Source organism: Lissotriton vulgaris, chromosome 12, assembly GCF_964263255.1.
Source record: "Lissotriton vulgaris chromosome 12, aLisVul1.2, whole genome shotgun sequence".
Taxonomy (NCBI): domain Eukaryota; kingdom Metazoa; phylum Chordata; class Amphibia; order Caudata; family Salamandridae; genus Lissotriton; species Lissotriton vulgaris.
In genome coordinates this window covers 755332717-755357835 of record NC_141700.1, presented here as the reverse complement: position 1 = coordinate 755357835, position 25119 = coordinate 755332717, and the positions used below count along the sequence as shown (strand labels likewise).

Genomic DNA, 25119 nt, shown 5'->3' with positions numbered 1-25119 from the left:
CTGTGGGATTGCCCCGCATACAATACTGGAAAGACGTCAGACAATTAACCAGGACTTGTGACAAACCTATACAGCCATCTCCTACACCATGTCTCCTCAATATCTGGGAAGAGACAGACCTCATACAAGTGGAACAGCCATGGGCCATTATAGGGGGGAGTATAGCGAAACGGAATATTACTCCGGGGTGGGCACAATACCCCATTTAAGGGATTGGGCATAAGATATGGACCATGCCATGATTGTGGAAAAAAAACTGTATAAAGGGATAGGATGTCCCCAAAAATGGGATCATAAGTGGTGACGCTGGAATAAATACAGGGGTGAGATCTGCATTTCTCCTACGGTGGAACTGAGGGAGAGACTGTTGGCGGGGGGAAGATGAGGAGTTGATGGCACATACTTAAGCCAACTAAGAATGAGAATTTGTGGTTTTTCCTGACCCGGGGACATAATTGCAACCCTCATGGTAACTGTTAATGCGATTAATAGAGTGTATCCTATGGGCTCCTGATCACTTGAAAATCGTGAAGTAATGATATAATCTTGTGTAACTTTGCCAGAGATTTCTATATAATGTCTTTATTGCTGCTGTTTCAAATAAAAACTGTTTTTTAAAAAAACCTGGACAAGAGGAGATGCTGCAGAATGAGTAGGGAACAGAGGGGGTCTGTCAAGTGTTTGCGACGAGTCCTAGCTCGGTCCCTTCAGTTTGTTTTCTGTGTTACATGGGCTTTTGTGAAGTGCGCAGAGCACCATCAGTGGATGGGGAGGATGCTTTGCTGTGGGGCACCAGCTTGAATGTCTTCCCTCACCTCTTCAGGCTGATTGCGTCCCAAGCAGATGCCAGAATAGCACCACTGTCCGCACCAAGCTGCAAGAAGCAGATTACGTGAGCGGGTGCTGAGGAATATGCTGGACGAGACTTTAGGCCAGCTTAGAATTGGGATTGCAGATGGCTACGCAGCCTCATAACATATATGGAAACCATAATGAGCAGCACCAAGTGTAGCTGAAACACACTTTGAACAAAGTTGTGATGCTCAAACGATCTTAAACACTTACTACCCAACATTCAAGGTATGGGTTCAAGTAAAGTTTAGCCCACGCTACGGTTTGTAGTAAAAAACGTAGAGGAGCACACCCCAAACTTGGTTATAGAGTGGTTACGAATATCAGTAAAAGGTCCATGGCTTGTGATTGGGGGAGGCTATGGGAGGACTGGAAGAGGTATTTCCTCAACTACCTCGACGCGTTGGAAGAAGAGGCGGGTGCGCCATACTGCAGCAAGAGAAGAAAAAAAATCCTGTTGCATAATCTGGGCCCCGAAGGGATAAGGGTCTACGACACCCTCGTCAAAATAGAGAGGGATGCCACAGACACAGACTTATTTAGCCACGCAATTGCTGATCTAGACGCGCATTTCAGACCTGACCTGTCGTGTGTGTTGTGATTGACCGCTACAACTTCTTCCAGAGGAAACAGAAGAGCAATGAGACGGTGGATGAATATGTTGTAGCCCTGCAGAAACTGGCACTCACATGCAAGTTCGGCGCACTACACGACGACCTGATTAGGGACCAGATCATCATGCACACGTCAAGCACCCATGTCCAAGAGAAACTATGGGTGAATGGAGATGCCCCCCTCAAGGAAATTTGGGCAATGGTTAAAAAGGTCGAACTGTCCAAACGATGTGCCCAGGCGGCCAAGAAGGAAACAGGGACGCAAACAGTATGCAAGATAACGACGCAAGGGAAGGGAGAGCGTCCCAAGCAAAGAGCTGCAGAGAAATCAGGAAGGTAGACGTCCTAAACATTCCAATCCAGCGGACCAGAGAGCGAACAAAGGGGGACGTCAAAGCTGTTACAGGTGCGGGAGTACGATGCACTTAGGAAATGACAAAGTGTGCCCTGCGTTTCGGGCAAAATGTTCGTATTGTGGAGTGTTCGGGCACTACGAGAAGGTATGCCGCCGCAAAACCAAGGGAACAACAGTCGAGTATGTGGACCAAGAACAGCAGGACGAAACAACTGGATCTGAGGAAACAGAAGACTTGGAAGAAATCCTATACATAGACGTACAGGTGCTGGAATTGGAAGGGTCGGGTACCGACAAACCCAGACTGGACATGCACATCGGTGGAATACCTTTGGAAATGATAGCGGACAGCGGTGCTCCCATCTCCATCATACAAAGAAAGGTATGGGAAGAAAGATTCGTATCAAAGCACAGAGAGAATCTGCACCCCATGGACTTGCGACCTGTCACATACACAGGGCAGAAGATCCCGATGTTGGGGTATTGCCCCCTATCGTTTGAATTCAGAGGCCGCCAGGCCATGTGCAAGTTATACATTGCGGAGAAAGGCCCCTCGGTTCTGAGTTGGAAAGACCAAGGTGCCTTAGGGATACAACTTAACCCTGGAGGCATTGAGAAGATCCTACTTATAGATATGGACAGGAGAGATGACGCTGAATCGTGGAAACGAGCATACCCCAAAGTCTTCAACGGCCAAATAGGGGAACTAGCGAGATACAAGCACCTAATCAAGCTGAAGGAGGGGGCAACTCTTGTGGTGCACAAGGTGAGGAACATCCCATTCCGGAGCAGGGAAGCGGTACAACAGGAACTGGACAGACTCGAAAGAGAAGGAGTGATCAGAGCCATAGAAAGCGCTGAATGGCTTTCTCCCCTGGTGGTGGCCCAGAAGCTGAATGGAAAGGTCCGGCTGTGCGTGGACCTTCGGGAACTAAACAAAAATATAATCATTGACAAGTTTCCTCTGCCTCGAATAAACGAGATGCTAGCGAAGACAAAAAACATCAAGTGGTTCTCCAGTGGGCCTATCGTCAGCCTACCACCAAGTGAGACTACACCCATCGTGCAGCCATCTCACGTCGTTCATCACGCCGTTCGGCTGTTATGAATTTGTACGGATGCCGTTTGGCCTGGCCTCGGCGGCCGCGGTTTTCCAGAAGATGATGCAGACTACTGAAGGGCGTGGAAGATGTACAGTTCTTCCAAGATGATATCTTTGTGATGGGAAAGACCATGCACGACCACAATGAAAAACTTCAAAGTACTAAGAACCTTGCAGGACAATGGGCTAACAGCGGAGTGGTCAAAGTGCAAATTCGGAGTACAGTCAGTCACGTACTTAAGTCATGAGGTGAGCGAAGAAGGGATTAAACCAAAAACATCCAACATGAAGGCGATTCAGGATGCCCCCACCCCGAGCAAGAAAGAAGATGTTCGGTCGTTCTTAGGAATGGCCGAATATTACAGTAAATTTGTTCCCCACTTTGCCACCAAAACGCATCACCTACGTCAGCTACTCAAGGAAAAGAACAAGTTCCAATGGGGTCAGGAGGAACAGACCGAGTTCGAATCACTGAAGAGGGAGATGAGTGCCACCATTCCACTCAAAGGATTCGACCCCAGTGCAGAGTCAATCCTCACGACAGACGCAAGTGACAAGGGCCTAGGGGCAGTCTTGATGCAACGGTCCGAGAATGGCGAGACAGTGACAGTCAGCTTCGCATCCAGGTCCCTAGCACCCAACGAGGAAAAGTTTAGCGTGATTGAGAAGGAGATGTTGGCAGTTGTGTGGGCCATGGAGAGATGCCGCCAATACCTGTGGGGAGCAAAATTCTTAGTGAAGACCGACCACAAGCCCCTGGTCCGAGTGTTAACCTCAAGTGGCCATGCTCACGCTACACCCAGGATCGCAAAAATGACTCTGCGACTGTTGGACTTTGTATATGATGTGGAACACATCCCAGGACCGCAAAACAAGGTGGCGGACTTCCTTAGCAGAGCGGCAGCCATGGAAGACGCAAGCTGCCAGGAGGAACAAAGTTGGGAAGGCTATGTGGTCGCCACCATTCAGGATGCCGAAAAAGTGATAAGTGTGCAAGAGTGGGAAGAGGCATACAAAGAGGATAGTGACTTGGAAGCCATCAAGGGATACGTCATCCATGGGTGGCCAGAGAAAAGACACCTCAAAGAGGAACTCCGGAGGTATTGGGAAGTGAGGGATGAACTGTCGCTGGCCGAGAATCCCACTTTCTTGTTGAGAGGGGACAAAGTAGTACCACCTCAAGGCATACTGCAACATTTAATGACTTTATTACATGAAGGGCACCAGGGCATCACCAAAACCAAAGCCCTTGCCAGGCAAGCATACTGGTGGCCGGCCATCGATGCGCAGGTCGAACGACATGTGAGACTGAGTCGTGTGCCAAGGCGGACAAATCACAAAGCATGATCAGACCCCCTCTAGGAAAATTCCCGATACCTGATGGACCCTGGTGTCGGTGGACATAATGGGGCCTGTCCTAAATAAAGCTGGGACACAGAAGTATGTGGTGGCTCATCGACAAGTACTCTAAATGGCCAGAAATAGAGGTGAGAGAATGTGGATACGGAAGCAGTTGTAAACTTCCTGCGAGCCACCTTTATCAGAGAGGGAATCCCGAAGGTCATCATCAGCGACAATGGGCCGCAGTTCACCTCGGCCAAGTGGATTGCCTTCACAGAGAGAAACGGAATAGAAGTGAAACACACGCCAATCTATCATCCCTCAGGTAATGGCCAAGTGGAGCGATTTAATCGCGTGATTATGGGTACCATCCAGGCAGCCATCAACGATGGGCTAGATTGGGAGAAGGAACTGGAAAAGATGATCTGGGCATATCGGATCACACCGGGGAGCACAGGATACAGCCCCTTTAAAGTCCTGAGAGGGAGAGAAGCATTTACCAAGGATAACGTAGCATGGAGGAAGTTAGTGATACAGAGCAAATGGTCTCCAGCGGTGGTAAAAAGGAACTTGGAGAGCACAGGAGGTGTACACAACACATTTCAATAGAAATCACGTGAAGGGAGCAGAACTGGAAAAGGGTGACTGGGTGAGAGTCAAGCTGGCCGTCCTCAAGAAGAAGGGTGAAAGCAAGTTCTCACCACCCTTGCAAGTTCTGGAGCCGTACGCCCGGTCAGCCTTACTCAGTGATGGGAAGGTATGGTCGCAGGACAGGATGGCCAAATGCAGCAAAATCATCAAGTGGGAACGTGAAGTGGAAGATGGAACAGAGAATGTCGTGGAAGATGTAGAAGAAGGAAGTAGTCGAAGGCGAAGTGAGAATGTAGAAGAAGGAATGCCGCAAGTGGAAGATGGCGAAGTAGGTGCGAGTGAAGGGCTGAGTAGCTGGTGCAAGGAAGAAGAGTATGAGGAAGTGATGGACAACGATAGTGAAAGCGCAGGGAGGCCCATGGGAGAGAAGGACCAGGACAGCAATGTAGGAGTGGCGAAGGTGAAGACCAGAGTTGGAAGGGAAGTGAAGGTGCCAGAGAAGTATAAGGACTTTAACATGGACTGGAAGTAAGAACTTTGCTTTATTGTGATATTTGTATAAAGGGGGGAGATATGTGGTAGCGTTCTAGTGTTCCGCCAGACGGAACAGGAAGGGGAGTAGCGGAAACTGAAGGCGGCCATTATGTGATTATCGGCGCCGACCGTTAAACTGCAAAGTTGTGTTTCCCGGCGCTCCGTGAAAATAAAGAATTAAACAGAACTCACACGGTGTGGTCTCCATAAAATACCATCTTTACAGCTCCGATAGTATTTGTGCTTTTAGAGTCATGTTTTCACAAATGTGTATGTAGAAAGAGCCAAGAATAGCAGTCTAGTGTTTCGGCTTTTTGGACTTAAAGGCTAGAGCGGTTAGGTTAGAACGCCAATAGGCGAATATTTAGGAAGTTTCCATTTAAAAATCGATGTCATTGTCACACAAGATAGATAATTAATGTGGAGTACTGTATATTAAGAGGTGGACTGTAAATGCCCTCATAACAGTAGAAACTACAGGCAAAAGGTACAAAGCACAAGTTTAGGTGGAAAGTGGTGTGAAAGCAAAGCTAGAGGGTTTTGCGGCTGACCTGCATAAGTCATCCAATATGTAATGAATGGTCATTCAAGTACACGCCATACTATGTGGGAGACGTCACCTGTTGGTGTGTGCTCCAGTCTTTTTGCTTCAAACCTACTTCAAAGTGCAGAAACACTGCGTATGGGGTATTTGATTGGGTCCAACAAATGACGCCTATTCAACATTGAGTAACATGTACATGTTGGTGCATACTGCACAAAAATCCACGTGACCCAATAGTGATGGGGCGTTTCACTTGCAAAAATTCAGCAGAAGGTTTGATCTGCTGAAATAGCACGTGAGGTGTAAATTTAATCTCACCTGGTAATAAGTGGTTGCAATATACATTACTATTCAGACCACAGCACAAACAGGGAAGGATTGAGAATTGAGCCACTTGCAATTTGTGCACAGACTATTAGAGCGTACTACATCCAATATTTCAGTAGTAAATCATGTCAAGTGTTTGAGGAAAGTCCATTGTAACCTATACCCTAATGGTTTTGTGAATCGAAGGATTTTAGTGTTGATTTCTTAACCTAGCTCAATCTAAAGAATCCACACCTAAAATGAACATTAATTATTAAATCTGAAACCCATTTCTTAGATCTCAAAATTAGGATGGGAGACACATTATGTACCTTCTGTTTCACAAAGCAAACAGTCTGAATTTCACAAGTGAGGTAGCACGGTTTCATCCAGTACCTTTAAAAAGGAGTTTTACCAGCAGATCTGTCCGAGATGGAGGGATTGCTGTGACAGGGGTGCCTTTAATACTCACACGAACAGAAGTCCATTGATATACCCAGTCACAGCGGACTATACCGGCCATTAAAGGCCCGCTCCAGAGTTCAAGGTCCAAGCCGAAGGAGAGGGCCTTTAACAAGGAAGTGGACCTTTAATATAACCTTTTGGCCTGCTGTAGCACGTTATACTGGCCATTAAAGGCCCACTTCAGCATTAAAGGCCCGAGCCGAAGGCAAAGGCCTTGAACAGGAGAGCGGGTCTTTAATGGCAGTTATAGCCCAACTACGGAAGGCTAGAAGGCTATTAGAACCTTCTGCCACTAGAGAGCAGAATATTCTAACAAATAAAACAAAGGCCTATCGAAGCCAGAGGGAGCTTAAATCCCCTCTGGCTCCGAGAGGACTTTGTAAAACATTGGAATGCTGCTTTGCATGCTTTTACCGGCCCTTAGAAGCGGAGCACTCCATTGTATTCAATGGAGGGCTCCACATTCCAATGTTCTAATGGCCGGTAGAGCCTGCAACAGCAGGCTATAAGGTTATTCGAACATTCCACCCCTAGAGGGCAGAAAGTTCTAAATAGTAAAACAAAGGCCTCACGGAGCCAGAGGGCGTTGAAATCCCCTCGTGCTCCGTGAAGCCTTTGTTCACAGAACAGCTGTGAGACTGGAATGTTGATGCTCTGGGCAATGGAGCGCTCAATATTCCAATGGTCTAATAAGGATTCTCCATTAGGTTAAGGGATAAACATTAGTGAACTGTGGGTTTGTTGTGTCAATCTCTAGATGGAGGCCTGAGCACTACACGGGACAAAGATCTTTGATGAACTGCAACACCCAATGCTTGTTTATGCTCTCTTGCCCATACCCCAAGATATCTGCCTGTGACGCACAGTTAGAATTAGATTCAAGTCTACGACACCAGCTTCTTCAGGAAATGGATTGTGCACTAAAACAAGAACCAGTCCACTGCTCAGGATCTTAAACGGACAGTTTTAGAGACAGCATGATCGAACACAAACCTGCAACACTACTGTACGAAGAGCAGAGTTGGATTTTTAAGTTGTCTGCTGGAAGAGTGGGGCTAAATGAGGAGGTGGAAAGACATTCCTTAGCATCTTTCACTAAGACCAATCAGATCTTCTGAGGACAACAGGTATAGAAGCTCACAACAGAAGCAAAATGGACCATGGAGATCCAGAGAAAGTGTACTGTCATTACCCACACTTACCAGATATTAACCACTACATGTACATTGCATACTAAGTGTTATTGGACACATTAACTGGTGTCCACTATAATTTCAATTATTAACACAAGGTCATAGTTATGGACCTTAGGCGTGTTAGTTACACAATCAATGTCAAAACAAAACATTTTTAATAAGCCTTTACTTTTATAAAATATGTTCAAAAACTGAATAAAAAAAAAAATTTAAATTATTAAATGGATTATCCCCCGGGAGACTCATTCGCAAATTTGACATGGTTACAAATACACAACTTTGATACAAAGCTAAAAAAAAAAAAAGAAATCTGTAGCAGGTATTTTAGGGCAACGTGGGCTACAGGGACCCACGTCGCCAGATCGTTAAACCTTGACCAACAGTTCAGCTCGGCTATACTCTGCAGCATTCATCAAGGTAAACCTACAGGAGGAGAGGGATTAAGTTACGGCTCCACAGCACTTTGCTGCTTTCCCTGGGCACAAATTATAGATGGTGGCCACAGGGGCTAAGCAGAGGCCTCTGTATAAATTGAGACATCACTGCACCAAACAGCGGTTCTAGGTTCCAATTAGAGAGATATATAGAGAGAACTGCACATAAAGACACAGATCCTCTAGCACCAAACTAAGGGCTAGCTTTGAGAGATCTGAGAGGCGGTCCCCAGCGCTCATCACGAGTCGCTATACAAGTCCTAACGTTACGCCCAACTAAGGGCATATTAAACGGGATGAATTGGTACATTACTGCACCGAATTTAGAGACAAGTATTGTTAAATTCACTGATAAAATTTACATAACACAGCAGTCCTGACTAAATAGACCAAAAATCCACCAGCAAAATAAAAGTAAATTCAGTGGTCTGAAACCTGCTCCCCATTGTTGAAATACTTCTCTAGATTATACGGTCTGGACATAAGCGGGGCGCGGAGCCTCATGCTACCAGACTCCTGGGTGTACAAACCATAAGTTTAGGTGATGTCTAATACAAATCTTCATCCTCGTCATGCACAAGGTTAAAGGTCAGCAGATGGCTTAGAGGGAGCACTATTGTGGTGTGGGTGACTGCGTACTATGGGGGAACTTCACCCCCGTTCGGGTTTATGACCTAAAAACCTGAAAACACGGATTTGATAACACAATTGGGTAAGCAAGAAACCGGTTGACCATAGGATAGCTGAGGGAGGTGCCCAACTCAGATTGCCACTCCAAATGTTTTTAATCTTGTATAATTAGGGAGGCACAAAAAATAGCAATTCTACTCCTTTAATACAATTTTAGACTAACCCAATATATATATATATATATATATATATATATATATATATATATATATATATATATATATACACACACACACACATATACACACACATACCTATTGGCAATACTACCTGCTGGTGAAGGAACAGCTCTATGAAGACGCGTGGACGAGGGGTTTCGTCCTGTATGAATACATTTATTCAGAGCTTTATGTACTTGGTTAACCATTCGGCCCATGAGGTTGGGTGGATTATTTCCCCTATGAGAGTGCGAGTCTTAGAGGTATTAATTTTAAATAGGTGGTTCTGGTGTTACTCCTGAAAAAGACCCTCATACCTCCAGTCGTATTATGGATGTTTACTTCGGTCCATAGATGCAGGCTCATGCCGCACAGCCCAGAAGTCTACTATCTCGATGTGCGCAGGGAGGCACCTGGGTCCTCAGGGTCTCACCGAGTAAAATCAGTTTCATTACAAGACCAGAGGCCATCATTAGGATGTAGGTTTGTTCTTTAAAGGGCTGTATGTTGGGGCAGCAATAAAGGTTTTTGCATAAAGTAAAAAGTTCCATTCTTGAATAATGGCACAGCATATAGGACCAAAGCAACCACCATCTTCCTCTTTTATTAACCACTCCTTATTCAGATAAGTAGCACTTCTGCTGGTTTATTCAAGTATAATGTTTAATGCCTTTAGTTATCATTTATCGTTGGTATGCAATAATTTATTGTTGGTATGCAGGTTTTATGTGCATAGGTTTTCTTGAGCTATTCCAATTTATGGCTTAGACTTTGTGATCTGTATTTTTGTCGTCTTGTCATTTACAAGAGCTTTTACCCAGTGGGCCTGGTAAGTAAAAAACACCACAATACTAACCGTCTACAATAGTCAAGTACGGTGTATTAATTTGGCACCATACTGGTCTGGTTGTGTGCAGATGTGAGCTCTGAGACACTCCAAGGCATTCAACTGCAATTTTAGCAGTCTGCTCGCTGCAGATATTTTGTGCCCTTCACTCCTCCCATCATGGGGTTTGGGACTCGGGAGGGAGAAGGAAGATGGTTTCCTCATCCGTATTTAGGGTACGACCCATGCTACACATGCCTCAGCCGCATTTAGGGCACAACACGAACTGCACATATGCTCTACTCCACACTGCCGGCCTGATCCTCGGTCAGCAGCAACACATGGCCACTGCACATACCTGGGCAAACCCCTTCTACAGGTCTCGGCAGTGACTTTTTCCATTTTACCCGATCCGCTCTCATTCGGCGTGCTGCCAACACAACGGACTAGCGATTTGGCTGCCATTTTGTGTTGGGTTGAGCTCTCACTTGGTATGACTACGTTTGTTCAAACAGCAAAATGCTGGTTAAAGTAAGAGCTTTCGCCTTAGCTCCCACTTATGATGGTCTGTATCCCTCCCTTGCCAGCTCATTTTGGTCTTTGCAAGACCAGGAGAATATACTTTCATTCAATCAGCTCTGGGTCCAACATTGGTTTGTCTCACTTACCATTACTCCTTGTACCTATAATACAGAAAAGTTAATTAGTAGTATTAGTTTATATTTGGCAATATCTTTAAATAACCTACTGTTTATTTAGCAAATACAATTTTTAGATAATTTGCTATTTGGTGTTAGTTCTGTTAGTTTCCACTATGTCAGAGGTTAAGGATCCCTTGGGACAAGTCATGGTTATCTCAGATTGCATTAAGCACTTGCAGCTCTGAATGGTGGCCACTTGCTCATGTGGCGAAATTTATAACGCAGTGGATTAGACTCCCCCTTGACCTGCAACAGCAATTAAATGCGGGCCGAAGGACCCAGACCACTGTTGAATAAGGAAAGGCAGACTCCTAACTTGGACCAGGAACTTATTACTTTATTCAAGTCTGGTAAAGACCTGAGGAAGGGTCTTGAAATGTGCCTGAAGCAATGCCAGGACTGGTTATTAGAGGTCCTGAGCCCTCTGGCTCAGATTTTGGATATGGTTGAGGAGGCTCATATCAATGGCTACGGAATTGAACGTAATCTCCTTAGAGGATGGAGCACGAGAGCAGTTTGAATGTAAGGTAAGGCCAATACTGAGCGCCAAGAGAAAGGCCATCCTTATGAGGAGTTCAAAGCTCGCCGAGCTAGCTAATCAAGGCAGTGGGTAAACGGAGAGGCCTCTTTGGTCAAGATTTCATTAAATTGCTCGGCAAATGGTACCGCCTTCACAACCCTGAGCAAAGTACAATCTGCGTTGCATGTTTGGATCACAGGTCTTTGGAAAGGATGACAGGACTGGTTGCAAGCGGAGGAACATGAAGGTCCCAATTTTATGCCCAAAGTCATTACAGGTAATGTTAGAGGCTACGGTTGAGGTTTCCAAACAGCACCAGGTTTCTACCCTCAGAGGTAGAATGAGATTAGAGAAGGAAGAGGAAAAGCAGCTTCTGAAGGTAGGTGGGGAAATGTGTGCTGGTTCTTCTCCAGTAAAAGCTAACGGAAAGCTAAGAAAAGGGATTACAAAACCGAGTTTGTGCCAATATCCAGTTTCAAAATAGATCTCTGCAAGAGCCCATTCAAAGTTCAACCCTGACAGATAGTTTGACAAAGATAAATCAATTTGGTGGATGTTGAAACTTCCCAGATGTTTCAAAAGGGTGCAATGGTAAGAGCGATACACGCACAGATTTGTGAGCGCAATTCTTTGTGAGGAAAAAGGACAAGGGGTGGTGTCCAGTTATGATCTTAAGGGACCTCAGATATTTGGTCTATCACCATTTGAGATATTAGGAAAAAAGTGGTTAGTAAAGCTGGACTTAAAGATGCATATTTCACTATCCCTTTAGCAGAGAGGTCACAGAAATACGTATGTTTCAGGTGGATGGAAGCAGTTTTTCTAGTTTTGTTGTCTTACTTTTGGGCTTTCCTCGGCTCCGTTGTGTTTTACCAATGTTAGGACCCTTGTTGGCCTTCAAAAGGGAGAGAGTAATTTTGCTAAGAATATATTTGGACGACATCCTGTAGATGAATCAGGTAAAAGCAGAGCTGCTGGTTCACTTCGGAGTAACAAGATCTCTTGGAGAGACGGGGTTTCATTATCAATGTGGAGAAATCAGTACCGATACCCAGTCAGTCCTTGGAGGTTTTCAGGTGGATACTCTGTAATCCCAGTTCTTTGGCCCCCAGAAGAAGGAAAATAAAATAAGGAAAGAAGTGGGATATATTTTGGAGAAAGAGGTGGTGAGCCCCGGACTTCGCATTAACCATTGCTCTACTGTCCTCTTCTATCAAGGCCACTTCCCCAAGTCCCCTACAATACATGCCACTTCAGAGATTAAAAGATAGTTGGTTTACACAGGGGTCTTTGATATGCGGATGCAATAAGTTGATCTACAGAGGCTCAGTCAGAACGCGAGTGGTGGCTGAACAGCCTAGAGTGTTGGAATGGCAAAGCATTCTTTGGGATTTTGCCCGAGTTTTAGTACAGGTTTGCCCCCCCCAGGCCAGAGCGGTCATCCATTTCGATCTAGATACAGGGGGGGGGGGGGGGGGGGGGGGGGGGGGTGTAATGATGGTCCGGTCTAGAGTTCATTGCACATAAATTGTTTGGAGTTGATGGCCGGGCCCAATGATCTAAAGAGATTGAAAGTTTGTGGCGAACAGCATGGTCCAATTTCACATTGAGAATCTCAGCAGTTTCCTATATCAATTGCCCGGGAGGTTGGAAGTCACAGAAGTTAACAGTATTGGCCAGGGGCATATGGTATGTGTTCGGAACACATGATTATTCTGAGATTTGAATTCTCACCACCTCCAGGATTGCATCTGAGGAAATATAAATTTTTGGTCAAGTTATGTTCCCTAGCGTGTACCCCACCGTCTCCATGTACGAGGTTAAAGTGCATGTAACTTCCCTCCTGTGCCAGCTATAAAGACGCAATTACATTTGCGTCCAACGTTAACATGTCCTCTTTCAGACCCGCCATGAACGGGTTGTATATTCAGTTCCTAAGTATGCCTTGCCAACGTCTTTTTGTGGCATACTTTACACGTTTTTCAGCTCTGGCAAAGCAGGCCCCGAATTCTGCCATCGAGCCTTTTTTCCTGCCTTCTGACTCTGAAAACCTCAGCCCAGGCTGCCTCTGTACCCGTGAACTCTGCCTTACTTCCAGCGCGGCCCTCCGCGCTTAGCTCAGCCTGCTGCCTGCCAAGATTGAGTACAACCTTCGAGTTATCCATTCCGCTCCTCGAAAATGCATTCCTGCCTACTAGTTTAAGTAAACATTCCCCAGCTGCAGAGCAAAAGGGCCCAGCCTCACTGTCTCTGTGCAAGTAATTCATAGCCCCTGTTACCATGCTACCATGGAAGGCCCATGCCCCCACGCTTCTCATGCAGACACTTAGGCGCTTATACACGCACTCTCAGCCAGTATAGAGTAGCTTCTGCCCCAGAGACCTTTCCGCCCAGATAGCTCAGTTCCTAAAACATCAGATACCAGATATGATAGAAGCACAAGTTGATCTGACATGCCAGACTTCTGTCTCTTTCCGTCAGTGTAAATGTCAAGTCCCCAGCACCCTCCAGCTTCACGTCAATCACACGTCATGCAGCTGCGCGCGCATCCAGGCCTCAGATTTCTGCTGACACGGCAAGATTCTGCTTATTGTTGCCACCCACTTATGACACCTACCTGTGACGTTTCTAGAACACACCTCTATGTTCACGCCTAGTTCACGCCTTCTAATTACGTTTCAGTATCACGTGTGTATGTTATCTCGTTTCTCTCAGTTGTTACGCCTACTATATTGGTTTTCTATGACATGTTTTAAGTATATAAGCTATGTATTGTCAATAAAATATTGCTCTATCCCTTCTTACACCCTTGTGGTGGTAAGAATCCGATAACCAGGTCAAGACCATTCCTTTTTAAGGAATAAAACCCCTAAGAACTCTAACACCACGGACTCTGTTTTTTTCTTTCCGATTGAGTTATTATTGATTAAGTACTTACCTGCATAGAAATTAAGACGGTAAATCAAATATTTACCACACATCGATTGACAGTTCAGGAACCTTTTTAGACCAGTACATCAGGGTTTGCTGATAGGCCCAAGTTAGGACAACCATCCCCTGGTGATTGAAGGAAAGCTAGACCATGTTTATAGAATCAGGGGTTCTGCAAGATTCTCAGGTCTTTCAAGAAAGGCTAAGTATGTACTGAACGGGTCCTGGTCTTCAGGAACTAGGAAGAGATAAAGGGGTTTAGTGTAGTTGGTGCGTGGAAAGGGATCTGGAGCCCGTGGAGGCTCCTGTGACGTATTTGACCAATTATCTAACCGAATGGTTTGTCAGGTTTAGCTTACAGGACTATTAGGTGCCTTAGGGCAGGGGTTTCAGCTGGCCACGCCCTCATAGGTGACATCACAGCTGAGAATGATCCACTGATATGTAGTATGATGGGAATACAAATTAAGAGACCTCCTAGGCCGTGCTTGGATTCCCTTTGGGATGTTAATTAGTATTCAAACTTTGACATATGGCCATGCAATTCTCATCTTTCCTAAGGCAGAGCTCTGAAATTGGCGACTTTCTCCGTTTGCATCATTCAGCAGGGTTTCAGATCTTGACGTTAGAGATTTGCAACCAGGTTTATTCTTCAGAAGGTGCTCACTTAAATATATAGAAATGGACAAAGAATTTCCGGTCATGTTTTCCACCCCTCATACAAGGATTGTCCCCAACTGTGTGGTTAATTGAGAGTGTATGAGCATAGGAGGCCTGAATTTAGATAGGATGGCGAGGACCAGCTTTTAACCTGTTGGCCGCGGGGATAATTCCCCCGCTGTGCTGGAGGGCGGGGTGGCGCGCACAGCGTCCTGGTGCTCGTGACTAGCTCAGCTCGTCATGAGCCACGGTGGTAGTGTGCTCATGACGAGCTGAGCTAGTCACGGCCACACCCGTTTTCATAGAACGTTCAGCACAGCGGGGGAATTAACCCCACGTGCGAGCGTTCGGACAGTTAGGACTAGCTTAGCTCGTCATGAGCACACGAGCACCGTGGCTCAGGACGAGCTGAGCTCATCATGAGCGTCCAACAGGTTAATATCTTATGTTAAACTTCACAAGGCAGCGTCTACTACTACTACAGCCAGATGGGTTAGGACAGTAATGAGTGAGGATGGCATAGACTTGTCAATTGTGTGGTCTTTCAACAGTGGGTGCAATGGCCAGGAAGGAATACTGGGCTGGTGGTACACTGAGACCCTCAAGGAAGCAGATTTATAGAATGCCAGCACCTTTACGCGTTTTTATTTGAGACCACTAAAGCATGCAAGCAATTTAGCTGTAGACCGCTTTTAAACATGCATAGTGATAGCCTCCAGTCTTGTAATGAAATAACGATTCTCCAATTAACATACAAAGAATCTGGATTTCAGTAAAGACTGGAGGCCATCATGATCCTACCCACCTCACCCTATATTCCATCATGGAGAAGGTGAGGAGATTTATTCCCATTATGATTTTTTTTAAAGGAAAAAGGAAATCCAGATGAATGAGAACCATGGATTTTGTGCCATGTACTTAGAATATGCACAACCTAGCCTTTAGTCCTATTCTTATAATAGTTCTTTAATCTATCCTTTTTTCATAGGGTGAAAAAATCGATTGGATCAGACCACTGGTGTATGTTGGATTCCTTCCTAAAAAGTTAGTTTTTCAAATGTTTCATCTTACTTAGAGTTAAAGTTCTTTGTTTGCATCACAGCTGAAAAGAGGATGATTGTTGTTGCTGTGGTCCTATATGCTATGCAATTATTCCAGAATTGAACTTTACGATGTGGGTTTGTTTTTAAAGCGCTGCATGTTGGGGCAGCATTAACGGTAATGCATAATGACAGCACCCATGGTCTTCGTGAAATCAAGATTCTTTGCATTTAATTGGAGAATAGTAATTCCCCACCACGATCGACAGCTCAACCCCCACAAGTCATCCCAATGTTCTTCTTAATCCATCAGCATAAAATTAGCAATATTGCGGATATAAGAGCACAGCTACTGCTCCTGTGACTTACGGCGCCTCTGCTTCTAGTGTAACACCCCCATCCATCATCCATCAACGTTCTATGTTCAGTATAAGTTGGCCCAAACCTGGTTTCATGCTTTGCATTCTGGGACAGGTCTGGCTTTTTCCACTTAAAGTGTAAGTAATAACTTACTACATTCAGAGTCCAAGAGTGTAAACAAACATGGCTGTATAAGCCACTCGCCCCCTTACTGTACCCAATAAGGAGATCCCTGACAAAGCTACATTGAGTCAAGTAAGTAGGCATGTCATGATAGTTAAGCTCCTATTGGTTGGGACAAGATGTACAGGTGCCCAAGAAACAGGACACCTGCAGTGCTAATGTAGTCTTCATTTCTAGGATAGAGCCACAAACTAACCTAATTGAAAAGACCACAAGGTCGCAGCAAGGATTTCAAAACAAAAAGAAAGGGATTAACAGACTCCCACAGAGTCCAGATTTTTAAAAAATGGAGTGCTTTGGGTGAGTGTTGCTGAGAAGCTTTGTATTTTTTTCTGTCCCCAAATCAGATGAACTGAGACTCCCTCGCTTTCCTAGCAACATTAGCAGAAAGAACAACCTATGTTTGGAGGAACACTCCACGCTAGCACACCCTCCTTGAAGCACAGGGGCCGGCCGGTGCAGGCGCCTTTAACTGTCCTTTCACATATTGACCCAACCAGAAAAGGCGAAGTCAAAGGCACCAGCATGAAGAAATCCAGCAAGGAGTGAAGTGCTCAGAAGGAACAGCGTCATCTTGCAGCAGTGTCAATCCACAGTATCCATCTACCCAAGGAACATCACATCAGACGCAACCCAACACCACTCCACAGCATCCATCCAAGGAACCACACATCAGATGCAACCCAACGCCACTCCAAGGCATCCATCTGCCCAAGGAAACCTGACACGCCCAACACCACTCCACAGCATCCATCCACCCAAGGACCCACACATCAGATGCACCCAGCATCACTCCAAGGCATCCATCTGCCAAAGGAAACCGTACACGCCCAACACCACTCCACAGCATCCATACACCCAAGGACCCACACATCAGATGCACCCAGCATCACTCCAAGGCATCCATCTGCCCAAGGAAACCGGACACGCCCAACACCACTCCACAGCATCCATACACCCAAGGAACCACACATCAGATGCACCCAGCATCACTCCAAGGCATCCATCTGCCAAAGGAAACCGGACACGCCCAACACCACTCCACAGCATCCATACACCCAAGGAACCACACATCAGATGCACCCAGCATCACTCCAAGGCATCCATCTACCCAAGGAAACCTGATGGGCCCAACTCCACAACATCCATCCACCCAAGGAAGCGCGCACATTCAGCGCCCAGCACACTCTTGCATAGGTTTGCTCCGTCTCCAGAAAGCCACACTTACCATCCTGATAGTCTCACATGTATGCGAGGAAATGTGGAACAGGGCCATGGAGGAGTTTGCTTCCGTTGGAAGACAAGTCGGATCCCGGAGGCGTGTTCTGCGAGCGTCCAGTTCAGGTAGCACGTCTTCACTCAGGGCAGTGGCGATCATGGTGCCATTGGGCAAGCAGGCTAAACATGGAACGCAACAAGAAAACTGGTTAGGATCAGCAGAGGTGATCATGCCAATTCAAACCACCACTATGGAACATGGGTGTTTGCATGATCACTATAGTGCAATCAGACAGAAGTAACTGCTAGATTGTGCTCTGCATCCTCTACAAGGGGCAGCAAGAACTGCAAGAGTCCCCACCTGGGCAGGGAGCGTCCATAATTGAGGGCCTGCTCTTAAGAGCTGCCTACCATCCAAGCACATCAGAAGGGTCTTCAGTGGCAGGCAAGGCTACACATTGCTTCTCTGGACCACCATGCACAGGAGCTGGCAGGGCTACAGGGGTTGTTTAGGGGCCAGAACCAGGAAAGTTTGCAATGATCTTGGTCAGCAAGACCAGGTGCATCCCAGACCAGCCCTAAAGATTTGTAAGTGTCAGTCAACATTTGTGCACCACCCCGGAGGCCAGGGCAAGAGTTTTCTAAAGTCTGTGGTTCAAGTATTGTCCCCTCTTACACAATGTGCTGCTATGAGCAGGGGCTGGACTTCAAACCCCAATACACTGCACACAATAAAGCCAATATCTAAAGCTAAAAAAAAAATGGGCTATTGGGTTAGTTTAGGGAATGTACGCATAGGATTCGATCAGGAGCCTCGTCAGAAAGGGAGTTAGAGTGCACACAAAAATGGAAACCACTACAAGGTTGGGAAATTAAGGCAGGAGATGGCCACAGGGCAAGGAATCTGAAACAAAGCAGCAGGAAAGAATCAGACATGACTATCACCAGTTGGTCACAAGTGAACCAAACCCCTGGATTGCCCTGAATATAATTTCGCTGCAAGGCCAGAAAGAACAGTCCAGAAACGTCCCCAAGGAAGGTGGAGGGCAGGTGGTTGAACAGTGAACTGGATATACTCCAAATCTCCTCCCAAACTCTTACATTCCCTCCAGATAGAGACAAGCCACACATTTGCTCACTGGTGGATTGGGGCCCTTCCAAGAGGCTTGAAGACGAGTCCCCACTGGACCAGGCATGGTCATTACAAGGAACTCACGCTTGAGGACTGCCCCTTTTTGCGATCACGAACTCTTCAATAGTGTTCCATGCGGAGAGTTCAATACAAAGCGATGGACCCAGATTGGGGGGCCTCCTGGCCTGGTTTCTCCAAGCACAACCAGTCTTTGGATGTCCTGACTGGTACCCATTCGCAAAAACCCTGTAAAGCCGGTATTTTTAGCCTTTATCTGTACATACTTCCAACAGCAAATCTAAACAGAAGCCACTTTTGAATGTGTTCCAGAGCTGCAGTAATGGCACCCGATTAATTATTAAACGATAAAAGTAATTTTACTTTTGCGTACATAGGATATTGTTGACTTATTTCCTGTCACATTAAGGCTTTCGTTGACTCTTCAAAGAGCTACAAATGGCCTGTATTATGGAGTTGAAGCTCCGCCCACTCTGCCCATATTTTTCATTGGCTTGTGTCATTGTCATTTGTAAATGCTGGCAACCGATTAGTTAATAGGCTTGTTAGTCCTTAGTACCGCCTTGTCTTCATTTGTATCCTCCAATGATGTTACAGGGTGCCCTATTTAGTCAGTAAATATTTTTGAGTTTCTCTTACTGCAGGCACGGCATTCAGAGCGCCAGGCGCGCTTTCATTTTCCAAGCAGCCCGGAACAATGGCGGCCGCTTCTTTGATGTGGAATAGGTCTCGTATTTACAAGAGTTTTAGCTATTGGCATTGTAAATGACAACAGCTTGTGTTACTTATCATGGCAGATAAATAAAAGCATGGTCATTTACAACGTGAGTATCTTCAACTCTCGCGAATTAAAGACCCATTGCATTGTGTAGTGAGCGCTCTAGCGTTGCACGTCACGTAGCTACGTGACGTGCAGTGACGTAGGCAGGAGCGCGGCGAGGGCGTAGAGAAGCGCGCGAGCCGGCTGGGTAGCGGACGTGCTCGGTGCTCCTTGTAAGAATCAATCTTGAATAAATATAAGGTTCACAGCAACCCGGCTCCGAGAGTTATTGTGGGGAATAAGGAAGCACATCATTACAGTGGCGACGAGGGTGGGATGCGCGGCCCACGACCCCCACAACACCGATCACACGACGAGCCAGAGCAACGGAGCGGAGTCACGGAGCGGAACGCGGAGAAGGCCCGAGGGGACACACAGTGACCACACCCTACCGGGGCACCACAAGGAGCACAGCAGAGCATACAGATGCACGAAAGAGCGCACAGCAGACGCGCAGTGAGTACCTACCTGGAGCTACGACGCACACCGCGCCAAAAGCTACCACGACCACGGCCCGCAGTGAACCGCACTGGCTACCCCACCAAAACAGGAAGGGGCTGAGAGGAACAGCCCCCCACCCCTAAGCAGCGGGGAAGTACAAAACAGCGCACCTGGGAGCCCGAGAGGCCCGGAAAGTGCACCGCCTACTTACAAGGGCGAGAAGATGAGTGCACAGGCGGGGTTCGCGACTGCGCCAGTCCAGTTCCTTCCCAGACCAGGGGAACCCCTTATGAAATGGGAGGACTGGAAGGAGTACATAGACAATTTTATAGAAGTGCTAGAAGATGAAAGTGAAGAGAAATTCAAGCCACCGAGAAAGAAACGTATCTTACTATTGAACTTGGGTCCGGAAGGCCTGAGGATCTACAAAAGCCTGGTTCCAAAAAAGAGAGAATCAACAGACGACGATGTGTACGCACACGCGATGGAAGACCTGGATGAACACTTCAAACCATCCATATGTGTTTCAGTGGACAGGTTTAACTTCCAGCAAAGGAAACAACATCCAGGAGAGACAGTGGAAGAGTACGTGGCGGCGCTGAGGAAGCTAGCAGCCTCATGCAGGTACGCCAACTGGGAAAGCAAATTCATAAAAGACCAGGTGGTGATGCACACCACGTGCACAAATGTGCAGGACAAGCTATGGGCCGCAGGCGACACCTCACTCAAGGATGTACTGGTTATAGTCAAGAGAGCCGAACTGGCGCGAAGGTGCGCAGCAGCCACGAAGAAAGAAACCGCTCCCAGCGGTGTGGTGAACAAAGTTGACAACGAAGGGCACTGCGAAGACCACCAGACACGGAAACCATTGGAGAAGGGACCGAGCAGATGGCCTACCAATCCTGGCCCCGCGGGTAAATCGGCAGGAAGCAACAAAAAGGCATGCTACAGGTGCGGAAGCTGGTCGCACGAAGCGCACGACCGGAAGTGCCCCGCGTCTCGCGCCAAATGTCTGTTTTGCGGTATCATCGGCCATTATGAGAAGGTGTGTAGGAAGAAGGCTTCCAAGAACGCAGTGAAGTATGTTGGCCAGGAAGGGGAGGAACCAGAAGTAACAGCTGAAGAAGAAGTAGTGACAGTGCTCTGCATCTACGACGAAATCCTGAGTGTGGATGGGCAAGTCCTAGGGGTCGACGGAAGAACGATGAAACCAATCCTGGAAATGACGATAGGAGGAGTCGAGATCCAAGTGGTAGCAGATACTGGGTCACCCTACACCATCATCCAGAGGACGGTGTGGGAAGAGAAGTTCGCCCCCCGACTGGGCCCTGAATTGGAAAGACTGGACATTCGTCCCGTCACCTACAATGGAGATCGGATACCCATGGCTGGATACAGGAAGCTGAACTTCGAGTTCAGAGGGAGATCAGCATGGTGCAAACTATACGTCTCAGAGAAGGGTCCCTCAGTCCTAGGGTGGCTCGACCAAGGAGATTTAGGCATTAAGTTGGACCCGGGAGGCAAGGAGCAAATCCTGTTAACGGAACAAGAAGGCGGATCGGACATGGACAAATGGAGAAAGGACTTCCCAACTGTCTTTGGGGGCACAGTAGGGAAACTAGGAGGATTCGCGCACAAGATCATCCTCAAAGAGGGAGCAGTACCAGTGGCCCACAAGGTGAGAAACATCCCGCTGGCTGTGAGAGAGGATGTGAAAGTGGAACTGCAAGAACTAGAGAAAAGAGGGATCATCGAGCCCATCACTTGCGCCGAATGGCTGGCACCGTTGGTGGTGGTGAAGAAGCCCAGCGGCAAGGTCCGTCTGTGTGTGGACCTGCGCGAGTTGAATAAAAACATTGTGGTAGAGAGATTTCCCCTACCCCGCATAGAGGAGATGCTGGCCTGCACGAGGGGCATCCAGTGGTATTCCACCATAGACCTAACATCGGCATATCACCAAATTGCATTACACCCGGAGAGCCGAAAATTGACCTCGTTCATTACCCCATTCGGGTGCTACCAATTCCGCCGCATGCCGTTTGGGCTAGCCTCAGCGGCAGCGGTGTTCCAGAAACTCATGCACCAGTTGTTCAAAGATAGACCTGGGGTCCAGTACTTCCAAGATGACATCTTAGTGATGGGGCGTGACAGATCCGACCATAACAAGAAACTAGGCGATTTATTAGGAATTCTGGAAAGGAAGGGCCTCACGGCCGAATGGACCAAGTGCCGAATAGGAATGGAGAAGGTGACGTACTTGGGGCATGAAATAAGTGCGCGAGGGGTAACCCCGAAGGCGGAAAACGTGAGAGCCATCTGCGATGCACCCCCACCGTCCAGCAAGGAGGAAGTCCGATCGTTCCTAGGGATGGCAGAATACTATGGGAAGTTTATGCAACATTTCGCTTCGAAGACCCACCACATGAGGCTTCTCACAAGGGAAAACAGCAAATTCCGGTGGTCGGAGGAGGCTCAGCAAGAATTCGAAAGAGTGAAAAAGGAAGTGGCAGGTGCCGTCCCACTGCAAGGATTTGACCCCCAAGGAAGAACTGTGCTCACAACGGACGCCAGCGACAAGGGACTGGGAGCAGTCCTTATGCAAGACCGCGGTCACGGAAGGCTAGAAACGATAAGCTTCGCATCCCGCACCCTAAGCGACACGGAGAAGAAATACAGCGTGATCGAGAAAGAAATGCTAGCTGTAGTATGGGCTATGTCTCGATTCAGACAATTCCTGTGGGGCACCAGATTCAGGCTGAGGACCGACCACAAGCCCCTGCTCAAGGTTCTCACATCGAGTGGACATGCGGACGCAACGCCAAGGATCTCCAAGATGTCACTCAAACTAATGGAGTTCCGATATGATGTGGAACACATTCCTGGAAATAAGAACAAGGTGGCGGACTACCTAAGCCGGGCAGCAGCAATGGAACCCAGCACAGAACGAAGCGAGGGAATGGAAGAGTGGGTTGCACTCACAGAAGACCAAGAAACAACCATAAGCAGACAAGAATGGATACAAGCATATGAGGAAGACCTAGCTCTGGAAGAAGTAAAGTCCTACATTGTAAGGGGTTGGCCAGACAAAAGCAAAACAGGGCGAGAACTCATCCCGTATTTCGAAGTCAGAGAGGAACTATCGACTGACGACCAGGGCATATTCATATTCAGAGGGGAGAGAGTCATACCACCCACAAAAATGATCCCCAAGCTGATGGACATGTTACACGAGGGACATCTAGGTGCCGGAAAGCTTAAACTAAGGGCCAAACAGAACTACTGGTGGCCGGGAATGGATATAAGGGCGGAGAGACACGTCAGAGAGTGCCCGAGGTGCCAAGGTGCGGACAAGACACTCAAACCCTTGCGCCCAGCCCTGGGGAAATTTGACTCTCCAAAGAATCCGTGGGAGGAACTGTCTATTGACATTTTGGGTCCTGTCTTAAACACACAAGGGATACAGAAATACATCTGCGTCATGATAGACCGGTATTCCAAATGGCCGGAGTTGAGGATCGAAGAAACAATGGACACGGAAACAATAGTGAGTTTCATGGCGGAGACCTTTGTCAGGGAGGGCATCCCAAAGAATGTCCTCAGCGACAATGGCCCCCAATTCCGATCTGAAAAATGGACCCGATTCCTAGAGAGGAATGGCATCACAGCAAAACATACGTCCATATACCATCCAGCTGGAAATGGGTTGGTGGAACGTTTTAACAGAGTAATCATGGGTTCGATACAAGCGGCCATCTCAGACAATAAAGACTGGGAAGCAGAAATCTGGCACATGGTGTGGGCATATAGGATAACGCCCACGAACACGGGATATAGTCCATTCCAGATTCTAAGAGGCCGCGAGCCTTTCACCAAGGACAACAGAGTGTGGAAGGAAAGAATAGTCAAGAGTGAGTGGTCACCGGCTGTGGTGCAGGCCAACCTAGAAAGGGCCCAATCAGTGTACACCAGACACTACAATGAGCGGAGAAATGTGAAGAACACGGCATTAGAGAAAGGAGAATGGGTGAGAGTAAGACTGGCCACGTTGCAGAAAAAGGGAGAAAGCAAGTACAGCAAGCCCATGCAGGTGGTGGAAGTGAGAGGTAGAGCAGCCCTGCTGAGCGACGGCAACGTGTGGACGCAAGACCGCATGGCCAGATGCAATAAAATACTCTGCTGGAGTGACAAAGGAACAAATGGAGGAAGTGAGGACAGGAGTGAGACCTCGTGAGTATGGAGGAGAAGACCTGGGCATCGGCGAGGCGCAACAGGAAGACTATGGTGAGAGTGGGGAACAGCAGGACGAAGAGGACAGGAGCAGGGAGGAGCCTAGCGCGGCTGCGCTAGAAGGTGGCAACAGAAGTGAAGCAACAGCTGCCACAACCCCGGTAAGACTGACGAGAAGGGGAAGGGCGGTGGTCCCGCCGGCGAGATTCAGAGACTATGACATGAGCCAGGACTTCTATATATAATGCATTGGAAAAAGGGGAGATATGTAGTGAGCGCTCTAGCGTTGCACGTCACGTAGCTACGTGACGTGCGGTGACGTAGGCAGGAGCGCGGCGAGGGCGTAGAGAAGCGCGCGAGCCGGCTGGGTAGCGGACGTGCTCGGTGCTCCTTGTAAGAATCAATCTTGAATAAATATAAGGTTCACAGCAACCCGGCTCCGAGAGTTATTGTGGGGAATAAGGAAGCACATCATTACACATTGCAAAAGCCAGTTTCTTCTTGCCATGGTGGCAACCCTGACCAGGATACTAGCAGGGCCTCGGGTCAGCCACCAGCAGGGCTCGAGTCAGGGTACCTTAACGTGGGTGGACGGCGTCCCCCCACTTATTTTACCTAAGGGACGCCATCACCCCTGCCAAACAGCTGGACTTCACGCTTTGGCCCCTGTGGGACGAGGAGCTCGGCACCTTTCGTGACGTCACTTCCTGTCGTGACATCACTTCCGGTGACAGCCTCCCCACAATTCTTTTTTCAGGACATGTGCCCTGGCATACAGAGATATGAACCCTGCGAGATATGCTCCGCCGCTGCAGTCCAGGAACCAGTCTCCGAGGGTAGGTAAGGGCCTGGGGGACCAC

At 47.5% G+C, this 25119-nt stretch overlaps 1 protein-coding gene across 1 annotated transcript in view; it reads right to left on the bottom strand.

Moving 5' to 3' along the window:
- LOC147678597 (uncharacterized) overlaps positions 1-25119 on the bottom strand; it is a 100416-nt gene that overhangs the window by 13769 nt on the left and 61528 nt on the right. Inside the window, exon 13 of the mRNA XM_086945708.1 lies at positions 17632-17801. Coding sequence (XP_086801834.1) covers positions 17632-17801 — 170 coding nt within the window. The remainder of the gene's footprint in view (positions 1-17631; positions 17802-25119) is intronic.